Source organism: Aspergillus clavatus, genomic scaffold (assembly GCF_000002715.2).
Source record: "Aspergillus clavatus NRRL 1 1099423829736 genomic scaffold, whole genome shotgun sequence".
Taxonomy (NCBI): Eukaryota; Fungi; Ascomycota; class Eurotiomycetes; order Eurotiales; family Aspergillaceae; genus Aspergillus; species Aspergillus clavatus.
In genome coordinates, this window is record NW_001517111.1 from 778,466 (window position 1) to 793,841 (window position 15,376).

A 15,376-nucleotide genomic window follows, 5' to 3' on the forward strand; every position below is an offset into this window, starting at 1 on the left:
GTTCAATAAGTCGCGAAAGAGCGGTAAAAGAAGGCCGGGGGACATCATCTAACCGACTTTGGAGCATGGGCGGTGATCACAAGTTAAAGAGTGATGGCCAACGATACTCCTTGCGGTGCTCTCAATTCTTGGTGATAGAAGCGAGACGGAGGACGGAGATTCTAATTCCTCATGGGCGTTTATACGCTGTCTCAGCGAGAGGCTCTGTTTTGCCCTCCGCTGGACCAATCGCAAAAATAGCGCACTGTTAAGTCAGTGTCGAAGAATAAGCTAAGATCAAGCTAAAATAACCATGCGGAGATTGGCATTGTCGTGGGATCAGGTCGTCTGATGTGGTAGACTGGTAGTTATACAAACCCCGGTCCCTGGAATGGCTACCTCGCTCAGTAGACAGTATGAGCTGCGTTTCAAGGATACAAATACACCGCCGTACTGGCAATATCAGCCCCATGTATTGTTCTCTTTGCTCGATCTGGTCGTTCCAACAGATATCCAGAATATAATGTTGGGGATACACTCGAACGATAGCCTTGAGTGGATATGTACAGGGATAGTTGAACCATTCATCTTCACTGCTCGCGACTGTCCAATCGAGCTCCGGTAATTGGGTGACAACCACCCATAGGATGTGAATGAACAGACTCTTGGTTTGGAATCACGCGGCATAGCATACAAACTGCCAGGAGAATGTATAAGTAGGGGGAGCCTGTCCTGTCGGATGGACACCATACCAACCACACCAAGTTCTTCCAGCCGACAGCCGATTGGAAGCCAATGGTTGTATCAACGCCAAGTATATTGCGGTCTAATGAGCGCTAGCTACGTCCGCCATGCCGAATTCAAGTAGCTCTGTCGGATCCTCACTATTGGAGTTACACGTTTCGATTCATCCAGCGGTCACGGCATCTTGAAGAGTCCAGCTGTGTCCATTAGTGGAGAGCCATAGCTTCATGATCCGAGGGTGATGCGATATCGCTGTTCCCAGAACTTCAATGAACATTATCAAACAGTTCTTGTACCACGAGGGCTCTGTGAGAAATTTAAAATCTGGAGGCCGTCCACGCAACAGGCGAGTAGTGACGGACCGAGAGGAAGTACGTCTTTCAACAAGGCAATGGCGTCGGCCTGTGCCCTCTCCTCTCGGAAGGATGTCATTGTCCTGGATGACATCCTCAGCGGTCTCGGCGCCACCACGGAGGAACATGTTGTACAGCGATGCTTTGGACCAGACGGTCTCCTCCCACAGGGTTGGACCACCACGGTCATTTTAGCCAATCACTCTTGTCGCGTGCTTCATCTTGACGACTAAATTGTTGTTATTGAACATGGTAATATCACTGAGCGAGTTGCATGCGACCCTCGTTTCCGCCAGTGGCTATGCTTAACGCCTGCATTCCAAGCAGATTAGCTAACTCTAGCAACAGGCAGATCAGGATGAAGACAAGATCAAACCATCTGTCCCGGATCCTCAGTTACTAAAAGCCACTGCGAAGGAAACGTCCAACTCTCCTAAGCATAAACCCCCTGTGACCCCGCTGGGAGACTTGGGCCATTTACCGGTTTATATTGATGCCGTAGGTGTTTGATGCACTGCCGTCTTTCTATCGCTTGCTGCTAAATGGGCGTTCCTCTCTGTCTTCCCCATACAGTGGCTGTGATGGTGGGCTGAGGGTAATAGCAAAGACCCTAATGGACGTGTCGGTCTATACCTCGGCGTTTATACTGCATTCCAGGTCGCCTCTCTCGGTTGCTCGGCCCGTATCAACTGGTTCTCATGTAGTCTCCTTGCTCGGTAATTCGGTGCCAGCCTCCATGAAACCCTTTTCAGGTCAAAACCATCGGCCCCGCCCAGTCTCTTTTACCAAATAGACAGTGGTCAGATCCTGACTCGCTTCTCACAGGACATAAAGATGGTCGATAGACTTGACGCACCGCTCAAGAAGGAGTCCCTGAGCAATGGACAACAGAAGCTCTTCTGTCTGGAAAGAGCTTTACTACGAGATCAGCGAGTCGTGGTGTTGGATGAAATTTCTAGCAAGTGAGTGGGTTTCCAAATGATAAGACTGGAGGAATTCAGAACTGACGTTTCCGCAGCCTGGGCCATGAGACGGATACTGTGATTCAAAAGGTTCTGCAGACCGAATTCGCGGACAAAACTATGATCATCATCGCACATCGACCACGTACAATCATGCACTGCGACAAGGTTGCCATGATGGCCGACGGCAAGTGTGTTGAGTTTGACGACCCGAAGCCCCTCCTGGCCAGAGGAGGGTGTCTATGCTCAGTGAGCTGTTCAAAAACTCTATCGAAAAAGGGCAGTCAAATTTGCAAGATGTTGACACCAGGATTGATATGTGTTAGTCCCCGGCATCGTAGTACTATTCAGACGTCCATATAACTTTGTGTTACTGGTTTGATCCTCCCATTCCAGGCAACTGAGATAAAACGGACAATTCCCTGCAGTACCCCTTGATCCTAGAATTTAGCTACGTAGAAGCAGCACACATTCACACGTTGTAGCTATTCGAACAATACGCAGCAGAGGCTATTCATTCCAAACATAGCCTTATTGTCTTATCAATATAGGTAGTTCCGTCTCAAAAGATTTCCCTGCTATTAGTTCGAATTACTTCTGTACATTCACTAGAGAGATATATTGAATAAGCCAGTGCCTTGATGGGCTGATTGTTAAATCCATAGGTCAAACTTCATACTATCTAAGATGCATCAACCACCAGCGGTACGTTGGATTTTTCCCACATCCGGCCATCTGGATTCCCACATCTTCTCTCTTCTGAGCCGTTGAAGATGTCCCCTACCGTTGCATGAGTGGTTGTTGATCATCTTTCTGGTCAGTGTTGGTCTAAACTGAATTCATCTTCATTCTCTACGTGCTGAATCCACATTTTGCAAGCTCGAGAAAATATCGTTCTTCGAGGATGGCTATCCGACACCGAAATCTATGGAATACGATAACCAAGAAGATCGATCCATAATATGATGGCGCGGTGATCCCTGAATGGCTTATACATGGCATCCAGTAACGGATCGACTGGTGTCAGGAGTTAACTGGTGAGATTTTTGTGTACTAAGGTAAGCAGCGCCTCTCTCTCTCTTCCTTCTATCATTGCATCGTACTCGTCCACATTGCTAACCTATTTGGCCTTTTTCAACGCCAGTGGATTCTCCAACTGTCAATTCCAAGATAAGAAGGTCTGTGTGTGTCACTCTGGAGAGGCGTCTAGGTGTTTTTTGGCTTCATGCTTTTTACTAACACTAGTGAGCATTTGCAGTTATCTCCTCTCAACAGAGATTCCGCTATTCAAAGTGCACCTGACTAGGCTGCTACTGGGCTTGCGGCAAGATTCCATTGAATCGACATTCTGAGCCCCTGTTCAGGATTCAATGTTCCGGATTCAATGCCAAAGAAAATCCCATGATTCCATGATCATGGACGGGAATGCGCATTGCACGAGGCTCATCAGGGAACAAAATCCCCACGACAAAGGGCCACCTTCGGCATCCTGTTCCATCCGAGTGGCACCCCCGAGGTCCAAAGGGAGGTGTGCCCTTGTACAGCATTTGGCGAGCGTCCTTCGTCAGGATACTACGTCCGCCACATTCTGGGCATTGCTTCAGGTTTGCTTCTTAGAAAGCCTTGAATGTATGATTCGTGTGGCCAAAGAAAACCCTGCGAATGTCACCTTCTTGACCGAACGAGCCCAGTTCATCCCCCATCATTAGAAGCAGGAAATATATGACGAAATACTAGCATCCACCATAAGCTCCAGTACCGGCGATAGTCTCACGCCCCGGAAGCGCAGCAAAAAAAGCACGATCTCAAGGACTCCACTTCTTCTCACTTCTTCTGAGTTCACCTCTCGCGTCTTTCTCTTCTTCCTCTTCTTCTTCATCCCACCGTGGTTGAGCATCATTCGTATTCAGTTCACTGCCGCTGCTTTGATCATTTCGCATTCAGTTCACTGCTGTTGATTCGATCATTTCGCATTCAGTTCACTGCTGTAAGTTCATCGTTTTCTGCCAAGCTTGTTCTCCATTGTTTTTCGTTTTCCGTGATTCTTGTTCTTCGTTGGTTCTCGTCTTTCGTGATTCTTGTGCAGCAATGTCGAAAGCTGCTTTGCCTGCCGTCCGCCGTGATGGTGCCGTCTCCCGCGTTGAACGTACACGCGGAGGTACATGTCAGCATATCAAATATCCTTCTGACAGCCAAATATTACGATTGAAACAAACACAACTGATCGAGTCAAGGTTGCTATACTGTATGCTCTACAATATTTCAATTTGATCTCACCATCTCACATGGGGGCTCTGATGAGGGTGGCTGTTAAACCACAGTCTGTACGGAGGGTTGTCTTTTTAGTTATGTGAGACCAGAGTGCTTGGTATTTATCTTGAAGGTTCCATCTTATCACTATAAATCCTAACAAATCCCATAATAAATAATCTTGATCTTAGCTAGTTGACAAATTGGCCTGTAGATATAACGGGCCAGCATTCGTGGCTGCTGAAAGATCAGTAATCGGAAAAAAAAAAGTCGGATTTCGCCATCTATGCTGATCAAGGTCGAGTAGTCCGATTACAGAAGGGCATGCATCCTTCTTCTTGCATAAATAGGACCTTCGGACGTGTGGGCAAGCATGCAACTAATACATCTCACACTTGTGTTCATCTTCACACCCCTCTATCCACTTCCCTCACTTACATTCGGCAACACAAGATGCCTAGTACTCTGCAAGTAGACGTCTATGTCTCACCAGCAATCCCTGCGGTGACAGGCTCTCCAGACCCAGCCAAGCAATGGTGGTCGCCCATATCCAGCACTCTCATCCAAGGGCCAACATCGGCTGTCCTCGTTGACACACCCATCAGTATCGCACAGACCGAAGACCTAGCCGCTTGGATCAAGAAGACTGCCCCAGGAAAGAAGCTCAAGTACATCTATACCACCCATGCGCATGGAGATCACTACCTAGGGAACCCAATCATCCTGAAGCACTTCCCCGACGCTACCTGCATCGCCACTGCCCGTGTCGCTGAAGATATCAAGAACACGATTACTTCTTCAACTCCGCTATGGACCACATGGTTTCCCAACAATCAGATCCTCACAGAGGGTCAGGTCGTCCCTGAATCTCTCCCGAAGAATGGGGAGTTCTCCATCGACGGACGAAAACTGTTGGGCATCGATGTCACCTACTCTGATACCCACGCCTCGTCCTTCTTGCACGTCCCGGATCTCGACCTCGTCGTCGCAGGCGATATCGTCTACGGCGACTGCTATCAATACTTGGCCGAGGCTACAACTGCAGAGAAGCGGAAGGATTGGCTGGCGGCCCTCGATCAGGTTGTCGCGTTGAAGCCTTCTATCGTTGTCCCCGGCCACAAGCGGGCATCGCAGGTGGATGGGCCGTATTTGATCGACGCAACGAGGGACTATATTTTGACCTTCCAGAAGGAATTGTACCGATTAAGAGATGCGGATAAGCTAGAGCAGGTAATCGCGAAGCGCTATCCGCGGAGATGGAATATGTATCTCTTGGAGCTCAGCTGTAAGAGCTCTGTTGCTGCTTTATGATTGTCCATTGTGGCAAAGATGTATATATGCTTGCATACTTGGTGGGGCCTTTCCTGCTAGCAGCTGCGGTTTGGCATTTACACCTGGGAGATACAAAATATTCATCCTACACATGATTACAGTTATCGTTCAGCTCTCTATTCATAAACACCGTGACTCTGTCCGGCTGTCGCCTTTCTGCCAAAGGATGGTCTCACGCTGTACACCCGTTACGATTACGGTAGTACTGTCTATATAGTATTGTAGGGATGTCACCAAACCAAGCACTGGTAGAAGACGCGGCAATATGCTTAAAGAATCCGGATATTTATCCGGCGAGTCAGGAGATATCAGCGACGGCATTGATCTGGAGACCCTCGCTGAATAGGACGAATCCAATGCAGGAGTCACAACAAGCAGCCTGAGCAGAGCCTCTACCTCCGCATATGGCCCGCCTACACGAAATCCTTGGGTCAATCCGGGTCCTGAGAAGACCATGACAAACCCTACGGAAGAAACGAGGTAGAACACGCAAACATACTGGGGACTCGACAAGCAAGCGGCAATAGGCGGGCGATGTTCTGATGATTGGGACCCCAAAGCATTTCTCCAAATCGTTTGTTCACTGAGAGGATCCGTCACAACACAAGTACACAACAGGGTGAAGTGGAGTCGGCACATTTCAGCTGTAGGATCCCCGTCAAGTATGGGAATATCATCGGAAATTATTAGAGAGGTAGGCCAGAACCACGGGCATGCGTTTGAGGGTAAAGATAGTAAGTATGGAGTAGGTAGATAGAAGATACAATATACAGGATAATAGGTATCACAAAATCATACCAATATCAGTGGGGCTAACTATAGGCGAGACCTAGCAGCGCAAGTGTAACTCACTACTTGACTGAAACCAGATCCATATCTTGACTTGGATTGATTCCGATGGAGAAAACTCATTTTTCGGCCTCTTTCAGCTGATCAACATTCATATTGCCTGGCCGACACCCACATTTTGTTCTCGTGCTCTCTTGACATTTGCCTCCCAACAGCCAGTTTGACCAATGGTAGGTAGTCTTGGGTATACACCTTCGCATAGTTTGATAGGTGCTATTCCTTGCCGCTTGGGATTTAGGATGCTTCTCTGAAAAATGCGGTCATCCACCAAGTGTCGATCCACCTGCAGTCAATGGCTGTGCTCCTGATATGGTTCTATGAACGATCGATCATTCGTTGAGACAGACCCGTAGGATCGCCATTTCGAATGGAAGTTCAATAGTGTGATAAAGTCTGCTGCAGCACATGTGGATAGCATACTACAATGGCCCCCCCTTGCCTCTCTAGCCAACATAAGTGGATGGAAGCCACGACATCCGTGAAGCAGATTCGATTCGAATGTGAATAAAACCACTTGAATAGCCGTCGAATACTCCGCACTCTCAGTCAACTTTTTCACTTTTCCTTTCATCCAACTATACAGTATGGCTGCCGAAATCGCCTTTGAGCCGTTCCCTCTGACGCCTCTGGACCGCGCGAGTCCAGAGGTTTACACTGACTGTTTCATGATTTTTGATTTAGAGAATCCTCTGGATGGAATCCCCACGCTGCAAAGGGGCATCGATAGGCTGGTCTCGGAGTTCCCGTTCATTGCGGGTGAGATCGACTCCGGCCATGTCAAATGCCCTTCCCCTGCAGTCTCATCGATCCCGATGCTTCTGGTCAAACACCATCCGCATACGACATCGCCACCTGGTGGATGGGATAAATCTCACTCCCCGCTGCCGCGCTTCATTCCGTCAACTGAGCCGAGACCAGTCCTCAGATTCCAAGCAAATGTCATGTCAAATGGCATTGTCCTCTGTCTGAGTTTCAGCCATGCGGTACTCGACGGGACTGGAGCCGGCACACTGCTCGAGGCGCTTGCCGCATGTTGTCGCGAATCACCTGCGGACGAGCTACCAACAGACGTTGGCACAGAGAAAAGATCGCGTGACAATCTCTTTGATGCAACCCTGCCTCACGATAGGCGGAAAGACCACGACGCGGAATATACCATTGAGCCACTGGCATTCGAGATGCCCGTGGATATCAGTACGCGCCGCCTTATCTTCTCATCCGAGAGCGTCAGGACTCTCAAGGACACCTGCACCGCTCTTCTGCGCGAGCAGGGGATCGACACAGTGCAACTCTCGAGCAATGATGTCTTCACTGCATTTCTGGCCGTCTGCATCAGTCAGGCCCAGAACGCCTTAAAACGCCATCCTAAAGAATCAGACATCGTCATGGCGGTGAATCTCCGCAACAAGCTCCAGCCAGCCATCCCCGACAGTTATCTCGGAAACATGGTGACTGTCATGCGCACCGAGTTCAATCCGCGGCTTTGCCACTGTGCAGAAATTGACGACGAGAGGAAATCCCGCATCGCAGAGCTTGCTTTCAAAATCCGCACCAGGCTGACTTCCTTTGACGATGAGCACGTTCGTAGCCTGGTTTCATACATCAAGGACCAGAATGACTGGAGCATGGTCAACATGAAGTTTTCAGGCATGATGAGCATCACCAGCTGGCGCCATCTGAACGTCTGTGCCCTTGACTTTGGACCGGGTCTGGGGCGCATTGGATTCGATGTGCCGACTGTCGGGGCACCAGATGGATTGTGTATCCTGATGCCACGACAGGCAAAAGCGGGAAGTGGTGGTCTTCACAACGCTCCGTGGGATATCTACCTCTCTTTGGACTCGCCGGTCATGGACACTCTGATGAAGGATCCCTTTTTCTCTGCCGTGTTGGAACCAGCCGAGGTGTAGATGCGGACAGACCTGACTGGTTACGTATGTCACGCCGATGACAGGAAAGACTTGTTTTTTTAAGGCATCAGACTCGATCAGCGAGCACTGAATAAACGCAGTACATTCATATCCGTTGTAGTAAAATCTAAGGTGTGAAAAGGAGACGGGATTCTCCGATCTACATGGGAGCGTCGTCGTCCGTATAGTTAGTGGCAATCGAACCTCCAAACCAGACCTTGGCAATCAACTGTCCGCAGAACACAAGTAAGAAGTGAAACATATTGTTCTTGAGGTACCCGAATAGGATTTGTATTAATACGCTGATCAGCATGCTCGCTCTCAACCACTAGTAACCTTGAGTAGCCCGAACTGCATAGCATGCATCCAGAAGACAAATAGCTCCTGCGCTATCATGCAAGGTAACTACCAACAAAATCTGTGTGCTGAAATTGGCTGCAAAGAAGTACAATGTCTTCCGGATTCGTCATGATCGGCGCCATTCCTGAGGACAAGCTTGGTTGGACAGTAAAGGTAGGGGGAGCTATCGCGAGCGCCTTATATTCCAACATCACCCGCCTCCCACAGCGAAAAGGCTTAGCCAGGGTTCAATTCTATATCTCTAGAGAATGACGATCACCGAGACCAAAGTCATAATTATTGGAGCTGGAGGCCTTTTAGGTCCCCATATCGTCTCCGCCCTCGATACCCATCCTCGCTTTGCTGTGTCCATACTGGCCCGCAAATCATCCCAATCAATCTTCCCCAGCCATTTGCCAGTATACCGCATCGCAGATAGCTATCCTGAACCGGAACTCCTCAAAGCATTCCAAGGCCATGATGTCGTGATATCAACCATAACTGCTCAAGGAACCGGCACCCAGCAGCAGAAGGCCTTCATCGACGCGGCGGTAAAAGCAGGTGTCAGGCGGTTTATCCCGTCGGAGTTCGTTCCGGATATGAGAAATGAGAAGGCACTGGAGTTGTTACCTGCATTCGTCAAGCCGAAGCTGGAGGTGATCGATTACCTGAAGAGCAAGGAAAAAGAAGGGTTGCAATGGACAGCGTTCGTGACGGGGTTGTTCGTCGACTTGTTAGTCCCCAAGACTCCACGGATTGCGTTCCCTAAAGGCTAACCCCAAAACAGAGTCATTGGACCCTTCCTGGGATACAGCCTCACCGAACGTCGGGCTACGCTTCTCAACGATGGTTTGGATCGGTGGTCAGGCACCACATGCGCCACAACCGCTCTTGCCGTGAGGAACGCGCTGCTCCATCCCCAGCTGACAATAAACAAACGTCTGTTCATTGCCTCGGTGACTGTCACTCAGCGGGAGATCCTCGCGGCTCTCGAAAGGGCAACGGCTACGAAATGGCAGGTTACATACGTCGATGCAGAGGACGAAAAGGACGCTGCCTTCCGCGAATTATGGAATGGGAACCCCCGTGGAATCAAGAAACTGATCAAGCACATGGCGTGCGTTGAAGGATACTCTGGTAATTATCTGCAGCTTGAAAAGTCCGCCAACAACCTTCTGTCCTTACCATCGGAGAGTTTGGATGAGATTGTGGCCAGGGTTGTGGGTAGGATATAGACCAAAGCAGACACGTGTATCGGCTGTGTATGCCTACTACCTGGATTTGATATAAAACGAGCTTGACTTGGCTTCATCCATGCAGAGATGCATTGACTATTAAACCCCAGCACGCGAAAATGTGCAAGCTCATAGCTGAAGGTGTGAGGCCTGGAGGAGGAGAAAAAAAGACCGAGAGACTAGGATCATGGACTGAAGTTATACTCCAGATATAGATCCAGTAATTCTTCTCCGCCTTGATAGCCCTAGGCTCCAACGCAGAAAGAATATGGTAGATACTTGTTCGTCATGATTATCATGATACATGCAGTAATTTGGGGACACAATAGAGGTGATAGTTCTCCTTGTCTTTTGATGAGGTGATTGAGCTTGTTACCTGGACAAAGCAGGCAGATAGCGGTGTGTAAGGCCACGGCAATGCACCCTGCAGTCTTTGGAGGTCGCTAAAATGTTCCATATGTGCCGGTGCCCTTACATGAATCTCAAGGGAAAGTGAATAAAGTGCTATGTTGAGCTACGTGGTCGTCTCCTATCGCCCGTCTGATCCATGGAACAACGCCATCCGCCGGTCTTGGTTTGCAGGCCCAGTGAGATGAACATCCCGCTTTGGTTTCTGAATGTCGCATCGAAGGCTAATAGGGAAAATGTCATTTTGACCCCTCCATAGAACTCTCCCAAGACTGTGGGGTCTAAACGGACTAGTAGGCAGGAGCGCACTGGGAGCGGCGACGTCTCATTTGTAGATGGTTGTCAAACTGCTGGTTATCAGGGAAGTGATATCTAGGGACTTCCAGGTGAGAGGGACAACGCTTCTCAACACTTTTCTTATGTTCTACCGTGCTATAGTAAATGAAATGGTTCATTCCTAAGAAGGAATACGAATTGTAATTCTTGCTTGTCAAAGTTTGGCCTATATTCATGTATACGATTCCAAATCGACTACGCTCTCGTCCCAGCCCATGAGCATACATGTGGTTAGTTGTAAGGTCGAAGGAACAAAAGGGATCGTTCTGTGCATCTTTAGTATCACCCATACGAAGGCCAATTGTATGCTTACATCGAATAACTGTTGATGCACATGGACAGGCCTTCGCGTCCGTATCAGGCCAACTGGACCCCAGAAATCGCTCCAAATGTCTGCAAAATGATGACCAGATCATCCGTCTTTTCGGGTATGCCCTACATCTCCTAGGTTCAAATCTTTAGGCTTGCCGTGCCCTCTGCCTCATCCATGTCTCGTGGTCAAACAGACAACCACTCGCCAGAGCAAACTCCTTCCTCGCGAGATCCTCCACAGCTGACGCATCCTGTGCTCTAGTCATCTCACTGCGACGAACAGTGTATTCTTGCAGAGCTGCATGTGCCCAAATTCTCGCGAGATCAACCATTCTCTGGTGCTCTTGGGTAGAAAGGCGAGAGAGGAAGATTGGTCCTCGTGCGCGACGTGGTTGGAGGAACTGACTAGATCCGACGCGGGCTAGTCGTCGAGGCTCATTTCCCCAGTAGGACCCAAACGGTGCATGTCTGGCAACATTCTCGTTCATACAGTGCCAGCAGAGCTCTGTACCATACTGCTGAGCCAACCGTTTTGCTGCTCTGATGTAGGCTCGTTTGGCTCTGAGGCGCGGAAGGGAAACGGGATGATGTTGGTTCTGGAAATTGATCTGTTCATTTGAAGACATGGCTTTGTGCCGTTTGGGAGCGAACAGATAAAAAAAATGGATGTAGTGGCAAGGAAGCTTTATATTGATCTTTGGAAGAGGAGCGAATGTACTTCTTTGTGTAGATGCTTAAACATAGCATTAGGACAATGGCATCACAGAGCAGCATAATGGTTTTATACTAAACGGCGTATCTTTGGTTCATTCACTTTCTATGATGTTGGTGAATACCTATATTGTTGTGGTCACTATGTGTGAATATATGATTCTGGGTCTGATATAGGAACTAGAGCTTTCCATTCACTTAGAAGGATGAATAATCTATATAACGCCTAATTCTAGTGTACTATTAGCACATCAGAACACTAATCTGGCACTATCTGTCACTTGCTAATGTCTCTCAGATTGTGCTTTTTACTTTCTATCCATAGTTCATGCATGCCGCTACAGACACAGAGAGTAGTGAATCACATTAGACTTCTTGCTTTTGCTTTCATCTCAAAATGCCCTTGGTTTCTCCCATTGCTATTCACAGGGTGATGGGCAGATACTGAAAGAATGGCAATGGAAGACGGTCTTTCAAGTGGCCATGCTACGTCTACAATGCATATCCCCCGTCGAAGGTAATTGAACAGCGATATACAGATGAAACCTTATGCTAGTGCAGACAGCTCTGATAAGAGCAACTCCCCTGATCGGTTGCTCCATTCAGGCACTAACAATATCCCTAAATGATGGAAAGATAGTCTTCCTCGAGCGGTACCTCATTGTCAAACCCACGATCCCCTTCCCTGGGCGTCAGAAATCCTATCACCACCCGGCTTCCCCTTGAAGACCTCCCTCGCCTTCGCAACGAATCTCTCACTGTGCTCCGCCGGCAACATCATGTCCTGCAAACTGTGAAGAATCACAATCCCACCACGCAGGGTCTTTGCGTCGGGTCTATCGATCCTCTCAAAGGGATAAAAGAGCGCTCTCTTGTCCTCCTCTATGCCCCGCCCGTACAAATGGCCCGAACCGCCAAAGACAATACGTCCAACTATCAGATCCAAATCATCCGAGAGGATGGTAGATGACCTCGGTTGGTTCCGATCGATCACGGCGCGATACTTCTCCACCATCTCCGCAGGCACATCGGGCAAGGGTAGAAGACTCTCTCCTTGGAAATACAACGACAGTGGGCGAGTGCAGCCAGGTCCAGAAGTCTTCTATGTTGAAGATCTCAGGGGTGGTGGACTCGGGGAGAAGGCGGTAGTTGGGGCTCACGACCACGGCGTTATGCTTCTTGGCAAGTTGGAGGACCCAGTTGGGGAATCAGTCGAGCGAGAGAGAGTCGCCGGTGGCCTGGTCTGGTTGGTACTCATAGTTATAAAGGTGGATGAGCTGGGAATAGTGCTTGCCAGGCCTCTACTATGGAAGCAGATAATGACTGGGCGTTTCCCTGTATGTGGACTGGGGGATAATAACATTAGCTCTGAGGTCATAGTCTCTGGCTTGTTTATATGTCGGTTGGACTAAATCGAACCGGCTATTTTATCCTGGTTTGATACGGCGCCCATTTTGTAATTGACGGGATATCATACCAGACAGGAAATCTGAGTAGAAGAATGAGGGCCTTTCTTGTTCACTCTGTTTGTATGTTTACTGCGTACATATATACATCTGCCCCTCTCCACGCCACAGCTCGGATGGCACCCTTCCCTGCCACTAATCCTCCACTGGCCTTCGTATCATTCAGTTTATCCATTGTGCATGTGTTGTAGGCCGATCTAAACCCAGAAATCCCATTAAAAACGTACCTTAACGCGGTCAAGTGCTCGGCATAGCTCCTTGTTTGCTGAGCTTGGCTCTTTCGCAAACCAGAAGGTCTCCGACAGCCGAATGGACATACGATGCTCGGCAAGTCGGCATCAAGGCGTGCCCGGCTTGTTCCTATTATCTCCCTCAGCCGAAGACGATTTCGACGACCGCAACCGGGTCCACCAGTTGAACTTGGCCACATAGCGCGTGAACAGTGGCCGCATGTTAATGAGACATGCAGCGGTGATGCCGATGGCCGGCTCTATGCACGTCCAGACACTTGGCGGGACCTGGTTATCTGTGACTGTTAGAGCAAAAAGCCTGACTGGCGGCAGAGACGTACAGGTGATATCGTCCCCGGCCTGGGACAGCTGAATCAAGGTGATCAGTCGGACAATATCGAAGATTAGCGTTCTAGATCGTCAGCGCCAACTCAACAATTCCTAGATCGAGTCGACGTACACAATACCGAGGGCGAAGATACCCGCGAGCACGAGCTTGCGCGCCGCCGAGATCTGCAAGTCCGCCACCGGCTTCATGGGCATGACGATAATCACCGCGTCAGTGACAATGTTCGGGATCTGGAGACCGTAGTAGAACTTGGGAAGATCGATACATCCGCCCGCGACCATCGGGTTCCACATCTTCTCGAACGGGATGCAGATCATGGCGCCGATGAGGCAGACCCCGAAACACCATACGATCACGATGCAGCCGACGATGTTGGCGGCGGGGACCATCGGGCCCCGTGAGAAGATGCGCTTGTAGAGGGCGAGCATGGAGAGCTTGATGCAGGCGATGCAGAGCGGGTAGAGGAAGGCGCCGGAGGTGAGGGTCTGGCTGTTAGTCTGGAGACTGATATCACCGTGGGTGGGCCGGTACCTTCAGGTAGACGACTAGATTGTCTGGAGGGACGTAGATGATGTGTGTCCCGAGGCCATTGTATAGAACTTGTCCATCAGCGAGGTCGATCTCAAATGGTAGAGCAGAGTCACTCACGCACAATTCCGGCAATCGAGATCCCGTACAGGAAGAACTGTCATGATATCAGCGCAGCCCCGACAACCGAGGGATAGAACACTACCAAGCCACCAAGGATCAAGTAATCGTCGAGGAAAAGGGATGTATTCGTAATCTTCCGCACCCACAGACGCAGAGCCACGGAAGTAGTGGACAGCACAAACGCGAAGCATGTCGCTGTGATAACCACATGGTGGAGATTGTCATGCTCGTAGCCGGGATCCGTAGGATTGGCTGCCTGCTCCATCGACGCCGACGCCATGCTTGTACTCAATGCTGCCGGTATGGCTTCTCAGAGAGAGCGGTCGTTGTAAGAGAAATGATAGAGCTGAGGCATCCAACCCAATGGACGACTGGGTTAAGTATTAAGCATTTAGGGGCAGATATATCGCCACACACCCATCTCAGAGACACCGTGATAGACAATCGGAGATGTCATATTGAATGCTGCCACAATGAAGCTTTGGGCATGAGTTCTGTTTCCTGGATGTCACCATGCAACTATGTATGCCCCCCTGAATGTCTACATATTGGACCCGATTGACGAGACTCGAAGCCTGCAGAAGTGTTGATATCCGCTGAAGTTGATTCTATATTTGGCCAGGTGGGATTCAATAACCACATGCACCAGTGCCCTGTCAGCCAAACCTGCAGAAGGGTCGATGGCAGGAATCTATCACCATATCTCAAAGGTATTGCTGCTTTTGGAGGTCACTTGTGTATGTAGGATATCGCTGTGATACGTGGACTACGCTAGGATCGATCACCAGTAGAGTCCCGATCGATCGAGAAAGTCGATAAAGTTCGTCACAACGCAAGGGGTGAGATGGGGCTATAGTTCCTTGGAAACTGTTTATATTGTCCTTAGGCCAGTCTCGCAAGCAGAGAGCCCAGCTACAGACTAAAAGAGATTCCCAAGCATGTCTCGCTGCGGCTTGTCAT

General features: G+C 49.4%; 6 protein-coding genes across 6 annotated transcripts, besides 3 other annotated features; 4 read left to right on the top strand and 2 right to left on the bottom strand.

The window, feature by feature from the left end:
- Positions 1–992: 992 nt before the first annotated feature.
- ACLA_059730 (uncharacterized protein) lies at positions 993–2,291 on the top strand (the record flags this gene model as incomplete). Its single annotated transcript, XM_001276731.1, has 4 exons — positions 993–1,247; positions 1,944–2,038; positions 2,095–2,229; positions 2,255–2,291. 4 exons carry the CDS (start codon positions 993–995, stop codon positions 2,289–2,291), a joined length of 522 nt encoding a protein of 173 aa, XP_001276732.1.
- Positions 2,292–3,395: 1,104 nt separating this feature from the next.
- Positions 3,396–3,424: a microsatellite.
- A 509-nt stretch (positions 3,425–3,933) lies between these two features.
- Positions 3,934–4,023: a microsatellite.
- Positions 4,024–4,049: 26 nt separating this feature from the next.
- Positions 4,050–4,119: a microsatellite.
- Positions 4,120–4,741: 622 nt separating this feature from the next.
- ACLA_059740 (MBL fold metallo-hydrolase) lies at positions 4,742–5,599 on the top strand (the record flags this gene model as incomplete). Its single annotated transcript, XM_001276732.1, has 1 exon — positions 4,742–5,599. The coding sequence occupies one exon, from the start codon at positions 4,742–4,744 to the stop codon at positions 5,597–5,599; it is 858 nt and encodes a 285-aa protein (XP_001276733.1).
- Positions 5,600–7,053: 1,454 nt separating this feature from the next.
- ACLA_059750 (putative acetyltransferase) lies at positions 7,054–8,379 on the top strand (the record flags this gene model as incomplete). The annotated part of the gene is made up of 1 exon (XM_001276733.1): positions 7,054–8,379. One exon carries the CDS (start codon positions 7,054–7,056, stop codon positions 8,377–8,379), a length of 1,326 nt encoding a protein of 441 aa, XP_001276734.1.
- Positions 8,380–8,987: 608 nt separating this feature from the next.
- On the top strand, positions 8,988–9,953 carry ACLA_059760 (aromatic alcohol reductase; the record flags this gene model as incomplete). The annotated part of the gene is made up of 2 exons (XM_001276734.1): positions 8,988–9,451; positions 9,506–9,953. The coding sequence occupies 2 exons, from the start codon at positions 8,988–8,990 to the stop codon at positions 9,951–9,953; spliced, it is 912 nt and encodes a 303-aa protein (XP_001276735.1).
- A 2,431-nt stretch (positions 9,954–12,384) lies between these two features.
- ACLA_059770 (uncharacterized protein) lies at positions 12,385–12,735 on the bottom strand (the record flags this gene model as incomplete). Its single annotated transcript, XM_001276735.1, has 1 exon — positions 12,385–12,735. The coding sequence occupies one exon, from the start codon at positions 12,733–12,735 to the stop codon at positions 12,385–12,387; it is 351 nt and encodes a 116-aa protein (XP_001276736.1).
- Positions 12,736–13,524: 789 nt separating this feature from the next.
- On the bottom strand, positions 13,525–14,696 carry ACLA_059780 (uncharacterized protein; the record flags this gene model as incomplete). Its single annotated transcript, XM_001276736.1, has 6 exons — positions 13,525–13,712; positions 13,758–13,828; positions 13,877–14,250; positions 14,297–14,364; positions 14,414–14,450; positions 14,499–14,696. The coding sequence occupies 6 exons, from the start codon at positions 14,694–14,696 to the stop codon at positions 13,525–13,527; spliced, it is 936 nt and encodes a 311-aa protein (XP_001276737.1).
- Between the last annotated feature and the right edge of the window lie 680 nt (positions 14,697–15,376).